The 13,104-nt window shown below is 42.1% G+C and overlaps 1 protein-coding gene across 1 annotated transcript in view; it reads left to right on the forward strand.

Annotated features, from left to right (window-relative positions):
- Nucleotides 1-13,104, forward strand: part of LOC141176271 (WD repeat-containing protein 18-like) — a 64,398-nt gene that overhangs the window by 20,156 nt on the left and 31,138 nt on the right. Inside the window, exons 4-5 of the mRNA XM_073660230.1 lie at nucleotides 3,023-3,164; nucleotides 10,096-10,239. Coding sequence (XP_073516331.1) covers nucleotides 3,023-3,164; nucleotides 10,096-10,239 — 286 coding nt within the window. The remainder of the gene's footprint in view (nucleotides 1-3,022; nucleotides 3,165-10,095; nucleotides 10,240-13,104) is intronic.

The following is a 13,104-nucleotide window of genomic DNA, read 5'->3' on the forward strand; positions in this document are numbered from 1 at the left end:
CCGTTTCCAGTTACCTGCCAGTTACCTGCCAGTTACCTGCTTGCTAGCCTGAGGTCCGACGGTCTGCCTTCCGACACCTGTCAGTCTGTCTATGGACCAGCTTGCCCGCTCACCTGCGAGCGCCCACCTGCTACCCGCCTGCTAGCCTACCTGGAGGTTCCGCCGTCACGTGCTGTGACCACCTGCCAGTCCAGAGACTCTTGCCCGCTCACCTGGGAGCGCTCATCTGCTACCTGTCTGCTAGCCTACCTGGAGGCTCCGCCGTCACGTGCTGTGACCACCTGCCAGTCCAGAGACTCTTGCCCGCTCACCTGGGAGCGCTCATCTGCTACCTGCCTGTTGGCCTACCTGGAGGCTCCGCCGTCACATGCTGTGACCACCTGCTTATCCAGAGACTCTCGCCTGCTCACCTGGGAGCACACATCTGCCATCTGCCTGCTAGCCTACCTGGAGGCTCAGCCGTCACAGGTCGTACCTACCCTTTACCCAGAGACTGTCCCGGTCACTTGCCGTGACCTCCTGCCCGTTCACCCAGAGACTGTCCCGGTCACTTGCCGTGACCTCCTGCCCGTTCACCCAGAGACTGCCCCGGTCACTTGCCGTGACCTCCTGCCCGTTTACCCATAGACTGTCCCGGTCACCTGCTGTGACTACCTGCCTGTCTTCCCTGGTCGCCACCCGCTTCCTTACAAGGACCGCCCCCTTGTATAAGTTGCTCAGAGGTTCCGCCTCCCAGACCCGTTACAACTTATATGGCGACTATTGGTTAAACTCAAGTGCTCGAGTAACATGCTCGAGGCCCCGCATATTTCGCGGCTGTTATACAGCCAAAAAAAAAACTTTCGTGTATTGCCTGCCATGCACGAGCAATCCCTGCATGTTTTTTTTTTTTTTGTATCTAATAATCGTGAAACATGCGGGGTGGGGACTTGAGCAGGTCACTTGAGCAGTCGCAATACATGGTGCATACCCGAGTACCCAATGCAAACTCAAATAGCGAGCACTTGCGCTCAAGACTAATGACAACTTATTCAATATGATGACCTAATGTTATCAAATCCTGTGTCGTACTTCTGGGTTCAAAATGTTCCCTATACCCCTTGATAAAATCCTTGAGGGGTCTAGTTTTCAAAATGGGGTCACTTGTGGGGGGTTTCCACTATTTAGGCACATCAGGGGCTCTCCAAACGCGACATGGCGTCAGCTCTCAGTTCCAGCCAATTTTGCATTCAAAAAGTCACACCGTGCTCCTTCCCTTCTGAACTCTGTCGTGTGCCCAAACACTGTATTTTCCCACTTATGGGGTATCGGGGTACTCAGGAGAAATTGCACAAGTTTTTGGGGTCCATTTTCTCCTCTTCCCTTATGATTGGGTCTAAAGTAACATTTTTGTGAAAAAAGCTAAATGTTCATTTTTTTTATTCTTCCATGTTCCAAAAATTCCTGTGAAGCACCTGAAGGGTTAATAAAGTTCTTGAATGTGGTTTTGAGCACCTTGAGGGGTTCAGTTTTTAGAATGGTGTCACTTTTGGGTATTTTCTGTCATAAAGGCCCCTCAAAGTCACTTCAAATGTGATGTGGTCCCTAAAAAAAAATGGTTTTATAAATTTTGTTGGAAAAATTAGAAATCGCTGGTCAACTTTTAACCCTTTATAGCTCCCTAACAAAAAATATATATATATGGAAAATTGCAATGATATATATATTTTTTTTTTCCCCCCACAAACGCAAGTGATATTGAAGAAATTTTACTACCATCATGAAGTACAATTTGTCACGAAAAAACAATCTCAGAATCAGGTGGATCCGTTGAAGCGTTCCAAAGTAATTACCTCAAAGTGACAGTGGTCAGAACTGTAAAAATTGGCCCGGTCATTAACATGCAAACCACCTTCGGGGGTAAAGGGGTTAATATACATGCATTTTTTATGTTCTACATATTAGTAACTCCTTTTTTTGTATATTTTTGAGACTTTTCTACACTTGAAATCATTGTAGAAGTATGGCTTGCCCATTTTTTTTGTCATCTGCGTAGGTCCACTTTTAGTGTTTTTTTTTCTTGTTTGTGCGATTTATTTATTTATTTTTTGTTCAGTAAAGAATTAATAACTTGGATCCAGATTGATTACTGCAGATTTTATACTGTTTTATTTTGTAAGATTCAAAGAACTGAGTCACTGTCCATACAATTACTGCTATTATGGTTGCAATTATAACTCTCTGTATATGTCAGCAAAGTGGATATATTTTTCTGTGAATCTGAAAAGACAAGGTGACAATTGTCCTATGGCGTCGCATTTTACACTATTCGATAAAGCCGAACATGACACTACATCATTTATATAAAATGGGATCTACTTCTGAATAGTGTAACACCTTTCAGTATTGTTAGCTTTAAGTTCTAGAAACTGAGAAGGTAGTGGAAGAGCTAGTATATCTTTCAACAGAAATAAGCTTATCCGAGTCGTGAGCTGATGTACATCCAATCTTTCTTATGTTGGCATGCTCTTCAGAGGGAAAATGTGAGAAAGCAAACAGCATGCAAAACTTAAAGGGGTATTCTTATCTCCAAGATCCTATCCCAATATATAGTAGGTGTAATAACATTAGCAAATACCTCCAATTAGAAATGTAGTATAGTTTTTTTGATTTGCTAGTTCTTTCCTCATGTGCAGTCATCGCAGGACCTTGGGTATCCATGGTTACAGCCACTGATATAATGACAGTCAGCTAGTTGCTAGTGGTTGTATCCATGGATACCTGAGGCCCTGCATATAAGGAAAGAGACGTAGTGAATCAGAAAACTATACTACATTTCTAATTGGCGTTATTTGCTATTATTATTATTATTACACCTACTACATATTGGGATAGGATCTTGGAGATGGGAACACCCCTTTAATGACATTTTGCTGATGTTCATTTTAGTACCATTATTTTTTCAATAAAGTACATTTTTGTTGCTTCTTTAAAAGGTCAGTACTGTAAGGTGTAACAAATGTCTAACAGTCTCTAGTATCAGTGTTTTGCAGACTGAAGGTTCTCGAGGTTCTGAACCTCGTCACATGTGGACCCAACATTCGCTTCCGATCACTGATGTGCAGTGTGGCACTGGAGGGCCCCAATCCCGAGCAATTACTTCGTCTTTGGACCAGACAGTTAAGGTAATTAAACCCTGTAAATTAAGTTTAATTGTTTCTGTAGCTTGCAGTTTTCTTTGTTATATAATAACTATTAATATAGTTCTCTATGGCAACTTTGGCCCAAAATTCTACATACAGATTGAGAAGTCACTACTGTCTGTATATGGATTTTAAGACTCGTAAGGGTGCCTGTATTTACAGTTCTGTGCATAAGTTTAAGGCAGGTAGGGAAAAATTACTGCCAAGTATGGCTGTGTGCCCACTATGCGTTTTTTAGGCATTTCTGCATGGCAATTCCGCTGCTGAAACACTTGGTAGAAGGTCTGCCATGTTCCCCAATGATAATCCGCATGTTCTGTGCACATGCTTCAGAAATTTCTGCTGCGCATTCTCATTGCGGAAAAATACGCAGCACTACCAATTTTGCGTAAACGTGGTGTTTTCGCCGCCATTGACCTGCATTGGAACGCTTGGATTCCGCATCACTGCAACTACAGATAAGGATTCCATGCATTTCAATGTACAGATGGTACCCAGGTTTGGAGAAGAGGAGACTCTCCTCCGGACCCGGGTACCATAGTACCTGTAAAAAAAATAAATAAATAAAATAAAAAAAATATACATTATACTTAACTTCTGATGGCCCCCCAATGTCCTCGTCTCTGCTTGCCGGCAGCTCGCTGTAGACTAAAGAACCTGCCCTTATGTCATTTAGTCATGTGACGGGTCACGTGACCACTGACGTCGGCAGGTCCTTAAATCTACCGCGAGCTGCCGGCAAGCCGAGACGAGGACATTGGGGGGCCATCAGAAGGTAAGTATAATATTTATTTTTTTAATTTTTACCATTCTTTACAGTCACACTATATAAATCCATGCCGGTTGCATGGATTTATATAGTGTGACCAAGTTGTCAAGCACTTTCCAAGTGATGCTAAAATCGCTTGATAACCCGCATGCAGAAATGCATGGGAAGAACGCTTCAGTTCCGCTTGTCCCTGGCAGGAAAAACACATGCGCAGTCCGCATGCGTTTTTTCTGACAGGCAGATGCAGAAACGCTCAGGAAAAATCCGGAGCATTTCTGCATCGTGGGCACATAGCCTAAGAATGCTTTCAAAAATAGAAATGCTAATATAGTTATTCATTTTTTTTTTTTTTTTTTTTTTTTTTAAAGATCAACATTCAAAGTGAACAAATGTGAAATCTAAATTAAATCAAAATTTGGTGTGATGACCTATTGATATCAAAACATCAATTTTTCTAAGCACACAGGTATTTGAAGGAAATCGGCACGGAGATGGTTTCGGACAGCTTGGAAAACTAACCGCAGATTGTCTGTGGCTGTAGGGTTGCACAATTCCTAAAATAATTGTTAATGAAATGGAATGTCATTATCCTGATTCAGAATAAATTTGGAGCCAATCCGACGCCTCCCTGATGGTATTACATGATGGCTAAGTATCTTCTTGTTTTTCTCAGCATTGGAACACCATTAATCCAGACTAAGGCTATTTGCCGACGATGCAGAAATGCTCCGGATTTTTCCTGAGCGTTTCTGCATCTCCCTGGCAGAAAAAAACGCATGCGGATTGTACCTGCGGATTGTACATGCATTTTTTCAGCCAGGGACAAGCGTTTGTCACGCGTTTTGCACATGCGATTTCGCATGCGGGCTTACAAGCGCTTTCCAAGCAATTTTAGCATCACTTGGAAAGTGCTTGACAACTTGGTCACACTATATAAATCCATGCAACCGGCATGGATTTATATAGTGTGACCCAGTAATAGTTTTAAAAAAAAGTATAAAATGGTAAAACAAAAACATTATACTCGCCTTCCGATGGCCCTCGGTCTCCTCCGATCTCCCCAGTGGCTCGCGGTGGTTTAAAAGGACCTTCCATGACGTCATTTGGCGACGTCAGCGGTCGCATGACCTGTCACATGACTAAATGACGTCATCGAAGGTCCTTTTACACCATCGCGAGCCTGGACGACACTGTCATCAGAGGGTGAGTTTTTTTTTTTTTTTTATTTTAATTTTTTTTTTTTTACAGGTACTATGGTACCCGGGTCTGGATGAGAGTCTCCTCTTCTCCAGACCCGGGTACCATCCACACATTTAATCGCTTAATATCCGCTTGTGCACATGTAGTCATGCGGATATTAAGTGATTCAATGCAAGTCAATGGTGGCGATTACGCTGCGTGTCCGCAAAATGAATGGACATGCTGCGTATTTTTCCGCAATGATCTGCAGCGGAATTTTCCACAGCATGTGCACAGCACATGTGGATTATCATTGGGGAACATTGCCGACCTTCTACCAAGCTGTTTCGCTGCGGAATTGCCGCTGCGGAAAAGATTAAACGCATAGTGGGCACACAACCTAAATCCTCAACTTCATTTTCTGAAATGTAGCCCCACTCTTACAAGGAACCTTTAGCATGCTTCACTGTTCCCTGCAGACTCATTATTGTACTGTACTGCCGCCCTTCGGTGAGCAAACTGCTTCTGTTACTGCTAGATATTTCACATCTTGACTAGTGTTGAGCTAGTACATTCTGTTAACCCTTTCAGTGAGTATGCTCGGGCGAGCACCAAGTAGTTACAGCTGCTCGGTGTTATGTTTGAATCACTCCCGTGTGCATGATTTGCGACTGTTAGACATTCCTTACATGTACTAAAGCTGTCAATTTCATACACATTCCTCACATGTATTAAAGTTGTCAAACAGTTGCAAATCAACCACACGTGAGCGATTTAACCATATCACCGAGCAGCTGTAAATACTTGGTGCTCGCCCGATCACTAATCTTGACTAATCTGTCCAGAGCACATGTGGACGGTCTGTTTTTGGTTTTTTTTTGGCTGCAATTCTTCTAAAAAGACTGGATAGACTTCTCTGAACAGTTGATGGGTGCATCTGGGTCCCACAGCTTGTTAGTTTTAAGCTGATTACACTGCTGGATATCTTCCGATTTAGAAGAGAATTAAACTTGATATGTCTATTATCTGCTGCATTAAGTTTCCTTGGCCAACCACTGTCTAAAGTCCACAAAATTGCCCTTTTCTTTCTGTCCTCAATGCTGAGTAATATAGGGAGATGCTGATCAATCATGTTACACCATCAGAAAGACATTGATATCGTTCAAATTTATTCTGCAGCAGCACAACCCTGAACATATAACCAATGCCATTAATATACAGTACAGACCAAAAGTTTGGACACACCTTCTCATTTAAAGATTTTTCTGTATTTTCATGACTATGAAAATTGTACATTCACACTGAAGGCATCAAAGCTATGAATTAACACATGTGGAATTATATACTTAACAAAAAACTGTGAAACAACTGAAAATATGTCTTATATTCTAGGTTCTTCAAAGTAGCCACCTTTTGCTTTGATGACTGCTTTGCACACTCTTGGCATTCTCTTGATGAGCATCAAGAGGTAGTCACTGGAAATGGTTTTCACTTCACAGGTGTGCCCTGTCCGGTCTAATAAGTGGGATTTCTTGCCTTATAAATTGGGTTGGGACCATCAGTTGTGTTGTGCAGAAGTCTGGTGGATACACAGCTGATAGTCCTACTGAATAGACTGTTAGAATTTGTATTAATGCAAGAAAAAAGCAGCTAAGTAAAGAAAAACGAGTGCCCATCATTACTTTAAGAAATTAAGGTCAGTCAGTCTGAAAAATTGGGCAAACTTTGAAAGTGTCCCCAAGTGCAATTGCAAAAACCATCAAGCGCTACAAAGAAACTGGCTCACATGAGGACCGCCCCAGGAAAGGAAGACCAAGAGTCACCTATGCTTCTGAGGATAAGTTTATCCGAGTCACCAGCCTCAGAAATCGCAGGTTAACCACAGCTCAGATTAGAGACCAGGTCAATGCCACACAGAGTTCTAGCAGCAGACACATCTCTTCAACAACTGTTAAGAGGAGACTTTGTGCAGCAGGCCTTCATGGTAAAATAGCTGCTAGGAAACCATTGTTAAGGACAGGCAACAAGCAGAAGAGACTTGTTTGGGCTAAAGAACACAAGGAATGAACATTAGACCAGTGGAAATCTGTGATTTGGTCTGAGGAGTCCAAATTTGTGATCTTTGGTTCCAACCACCGTGTCTTTGTGCGACGCAGAAAAGGTGAACGGATGGACTCTACATGCCTGGTTCCCACTGTGAAGCATGGAGGAGGAGGTGTGATGGTGTGGGGGTGCATTGCTGGTGACACTGTTGGGGATTTATTCAAAATTGAAGGCATACTGAACCAGCATGGCTACCACAGCATCTTGCAGCAGCATGCTATTCCATCCGGTTTGCGTTTAGTTGGACCATCATTTATTTTTCAACAGGACAATGACCCCAAACACACCTCCAGGCTGTGTAAGGGCTATTTGACCAAGAAGGAGAGTGATGGGGTGCTACACCAGATGACCTGGCCTCTATAGTCACCAGACCTGAACCCAATCAAGATGGTTTGGGGTGAGCTGGACCGCAGAGTGAAGGCAAAAGGGCCAACAAGTGCTAAGCATCTCTGGGAACTCCTTCAAGATTGTTGGAAGACCATTTCCGGTGACTATCTCTTGAAGCTCATCATGAGAATGCCAAGAGTGTGCAAAGCAGTCATCAAAGCAAAAGGTGGCTACTTTGAAGAACCTAGAATATAAGACATATTTTCAGTTGTTTCACACTTTTTTGTTAAGTATATAATTTCACATGTGTTAATTCATAGTTTTGATGCCTTCAGTGTGAATGTACTATTTTCATAGTCATGAAAATACAGAAAAATCTTTAAATGAGAAGGTGTGTCCAAACTTTTGGTCTGTACTGTATATCTTATCCTTGATGAACAAGGAGTCTTGGAAGTGAGGATATGGCCACCACAGAACCCTGATCTTAATGTCCTATATTCTCTGTGGGATTATATGAAGACACAGAAGTATTTGCAGAAGCCTTCATCCATAGAAGATTTGTGGTTAATTCTCTAAGATGTTGGGCTCAATCTCCCTGCCAAGTAACTTCAAAAAACTTTACGCAAGTGTACCGAGAGGAGTTGATGCTGTTTTGAAGGCAAAGGGTGGTCACACCAAATATTGATCTAATTTAGATTTCTGTTTTTTATTAATTTTGCATCTTAACTGCTGAAAGTAAACTATTAAAACGCATTTTTCTCACAGCTGCCTAAAACGTTCACGATATTGTGTGTCTGTGTGTGTCTGTCTTCAGAGGGAGAGAAATGCATAAATTACACACATGTATTACACATAAATATTTTCTGTGTAGGTCACAGGTCGGGTATATGGAATGAGCTCAGTAGCAGGTGCTGGAAGTGTCATATATTTGTCACCTGCTTCTAACAGCAGCCACTGGAGCTAGCTCTGATCACTGCTGTTTGACCATTTAGATATTGCTTTTAATCTAATAACTGCATTGTTTAGACTTACATTGGCAGCCTGTTCCTACTGCAGGCATTTGTCCCCATCTTAGTGGGGCTGTGGCATAAGCTTCAGAGTAGCACTATCAGTATTTGGTCAGTATTTTTTCTCAGGCGTGGGAGCCAAAACCAGGTGAGGAACAATCAGAGAAAAGGTATAATAAAAGCAGAATTGGTGCACTTGTCTCTATCACCCATTCCTGGTTTTGGCTCCCACTCCTGAGAAAAAATACTGACCAAATTTTGATAGTGGGGACTTGGCCTGAGTCAGAAAAATCGAGCATATCTTGATCTACTTAAACTGCAAAACGTATTAATCCGTACCATGTACACTATATAAAGTAAAAGTAAATTAATATGAAGTGATAACTGCTGATCTGTGGGAGTGCTGGTTTTTGACCCCACTCCCCCCACTCCCACTGATCTTATACTGATGACTTAGCCGAAGTTTAGCTATTTCATGCCAAGAAAAGAAGATGCGTAACCTTAATGAAGTATTTTTGGTTATTCTTGACTGGATTGCACTTGCTCATTTTATGAGCTATGCATTTGTCCTTCACTGAATGTTCCTATGAGAATATTAGTGTAATCATATACTCACACGCGCAAGTTTTTCCACCTACAAATAATGGAAAGGTCTAATTTTTATCTTGGGTACACTTCATCTGAGAGAGACAAAATCTTTCTGGTTGGTAGGTGATCAAATACTTCATGCAATGTAATTATTTAAACAGAAAATCACATTGTATATGATTTTTTTATTTTTTGATTGTCTCTCATAGGTGAAGTGTACCTATGATAAAAATTACAGACCTCTCCATTCTTTCACTGGGAAAACCTGCAGAATAGGCAGTGTATCAAATACTTTCCCCACTGTATGCTTCTCCAATAGTTTATTTGGTAAAACTATTCATATGTTTCGTAGCAAACGTGTTTTCAGTCCTGGATAGGAACATTCATCAGCCTATAACAGATAGTAGTGGTCACCACAATTTAAAGGTGACCTGACAGCAGATACATGCTGCCCATGGTTCAAGCAGCATGTATCAGGCACTGGCTGTATGATTTCAGTCATGTATGTCTTCTTTGAACATTGCAGAGTTTCAGAGAAAAACTATTTAAAAGCCAACGGGGACCGAACTGCATGGGCAACTAGTTGAAAAAGGCTGGTCCTCAATGGCCTCTATCCTCCCACTCCCAATGACTGACAGGTCTCATCCTGTACACACACGCAGGGAGACCTCCGTCCCTTACCGAGAGGAAGCGCCTAGGACCAGCCTTTTTAACATGGTCACCCGGCCGCCCTTTAAAGTATGTTGTTTGTTTTTTTTGTTTTTTTTTTAATTTTCTTGGAATTGCTGGCTGAAATCATACAGCTAGATACATGCTGCTTGAGGTTTGGGCAGCATGTATCCACTGTCAGATTCCTTAAGGATAGGTCATCAATGTAAAAGTTGTGGCAACCCTTTCAACAATCTGGTAGTTGATTATCATTTTTTTTTTTCTCCTATAGCTTTGGGATATTGCATCTGGGGAGCTTCTTGTGTCTATCCTCTTTGATGTTCGAATCATGTCAGTAACCTTTGACCCTGCGGAATATCATTTATTCTGTGGGGGAAGTGATGGAACAATATTTCAGGTGGATCTTTGTGAATGGGTAAGATTCATTGGCTCAAAACAGGACATGTCTGCTTGTGAACTTAATGGCAATGTGTTTTTGATATGTATGTCATGGCCGAAAGTGTTCGAACCATTGAAATTGTTTCAGAAAATGATGTCTTCCAGAAAATGAGTGCAGTTACACATTTTTTGCTATACACACGTTTTACTTTGTGTGTATTGGAATAACACAAAAAAACTGAATAAAAGGCAAATTGGACATAATTTAACACACCACCCCAAAAAATGGTCTGGACAAAATTGTTGCCACCCTCAACTTATTTGGTTGCACACCCTCTAGAATAAATAACTGCAATCAATCACTTCCTGTAACCATCAACAAACTTCTTACACCTCTCAACTGTAATTTTGGACCACTCTTCTTTTGAAAACTGCTCCAGGTCTCTCAGATTTGAAGGGTACCTTCTCCCAACAGCAATTTTATGACCTCTCCACAGGTGTTCAATGGAATTTAGATCCAGACTCATTGCTGGCCACTTCAGAACTCTCTAACGCTTTGTTTCCATACATTTCTGGGTGCTTCTTGAAGTATGTTTGGGGTCCTTGTCCTTCTGAAAGAATCATGACCTAGGACACAAACCCAGCTTTCTGACACTGGGCACTACATTGCGACCCAAAATCCTTTAGCAATCTTCAAATTTCTTGACTCCTTTCGCACAGTCAAGGCAACCAGTGGCAGATGCGGCAGAACAACCCCAAAACAGCTTTGAATCTCCACCAGATTTGACTGTAGGTACTGGTTTCTTTTCTTTGTAGGCCTCATTCTGTTTTGGTAAACATTAGAATGATCTGCTTTACCAAAGGGCTCTATCTTAATCTCATCTGTCCACAAGATACTTTCCTAGAAGGATTTTTGCGTACTCGCGTACATTTTGGCTAACTGCAGTCTAGCTTTTTTATGTCTGTTAGCTGTGTTTTCCTCCCGGGTCTCCTGTCATAGCGGTTCATTCAAATGTCGACAGAGTTCACGCTGACACTGATGCACCCTGAGCCTGCAGGACAGCTTGAATTTCTTTGGAACTTGATTGGGGCTGCTTATCCACCATCCGAACTATCCTGTGTTGCAACCTTTCATTTATTTTTCTCTGCCGTCCACATTCAGGGTCATTAGCTACAGTGCCATGGGTGGTAAACTTCTTGATTATGTTGCGCACGTTAGACAAAGGAACATCAAGATCTCTGGAGATTGTTGTTTTTTTTTTGTTTTTTTTTCTCTCAACAATTTTGGTTCTTAAGTTCTCAGACAGTTCTCTTCTCTTTCAGTTATCCATGCTTTGTGTGGCACATACTGACACACAATTCAAAGATTGACTCAACTTTTCCCCCTTTTTATCTGGTTTTAGGTGTGATTTTCATATTGCATACACCTGTTACTTGCCACAGGTGAGTTTAAATGAGCATCACATGCTTGAAACAAAGTTGTTTACCAACATATTTGAAAAGGCCCATTTTTGGGGTTAAGGCTTAGTGCCCACGATGCAGAAATGAAGCAGAAATTTTCCTGAGCATTTCTGCATCTCCTTGGCAGAAAAACGCATTCGGTTTTTACATGCGTATTTGACGCGTATTTGCCATGCGTTTTTCCAATGCATTGTATAGGCAAATACACATGCGGAAACGCACAAGAATTGGTCATGTCCTTATTTTTTCTGCAAGTAAAATCTGTGCAGAAAAAATACGGACCATGTGCACAGAACTTGCAAAATGTCATAGGAAGTCATGGGATAAGGTATGCAATGCGTTTCTGGAGCGTTTACTTGCTGCAAATACGCACCAAAATACGCGCCAGAAACGCATCGTGGGCACACAGCCTTAGTGTGAAATTGTCAAGTTTTGCTTTTATTTTCTTTCTTTTGTGGTGCTTTAATACACCACGAAGGAAATAAACATGTATATAAAAAACAAGTGTAAGGGTATGTGCACACGATGCAGAAATGAAGCAGAAAATTTCTGCATCATTTCTGCATCTCCCTGGCAGAAAAAACGCATGCAGATTGTGCATGCGTTTTTCCTGCAGAATACATGCGGATCCACATGCAGATTCACATGCGTTTCCGCATGCAGATTGACAAGCGCTTTCCAGGCGATAGCATCACTTGGAAAGTGCTTGACAACTAGGTCACACTGTATAAATCCATGCAAACAGCAATGATTTATATAGTGTGACCCGAGAGAGTGTATATACTTACCTCCGATGGCCCGCGCTGTCCTGCTCAATCTGTTCTCCCTCGCCGGCAACTTTGAATTGAAAGACCTGCCGACGTCAGCGTCACGTGACCCGTCACATGACTCTGACGTCAGATCAGGTCCTACAACTCACTGCAAGTGCCGGGAACCAAGCGGGAGCGCTGCGCGGGCCGACAGAAGGTAAGAATACATTTATTTTTTATTTTATTCTTTTTTTACAGCTTTTTTAATGGTACCTGGGTGTGGATGAGACTCTCCTCTCCTCTACACCCGGGTACCATCCGCACATTAGAACGCACCAATAACGCAAGTACAGATGCAGTCTTGCGGAATTGGCGCGTTCTAATGCAAGTCAATGGCGGCGAAATCGCCGCGTTTCCGCAAAATTAATTGACATGCTGCAGATTTTTGAGCGCAGCGTTTACGCTGCGGAAAAATCCGCATCATGGGCACAGCCCATGCGGATTTTCATTGGGGAACATTGCTTCCCTTCTACCATGCGTTTTTCATGCGTTTCCGCGGTGTTTACGCAACTGCAAAAACGCCGCGGAAACGCATGAAATACGCATCGTGTGAACTCAGCCTAATTGCAATAAGTTTCTGGGAGAAATGGTTCATTTTCTGTAACAATTTCATGGGTGCCCAGACTTTCGGC

Source organism: Phyllobates terribilis, unplaced genomic scaffold (genome assembly GCF_046119375.1).
Source record: "Phyllobates terribilis strain yellow unplaced genomic scaffold, ASM4611937v1 Scaffold_22__1_contigs__length_20350403, whole genome shotgun sequence".
Lineage (NCBI taxonomy): Eukaryota > Metazoa > Chordata > Amphibia > Anura > Dendrobatidae > Phyllobates > Phyllobates terribilis.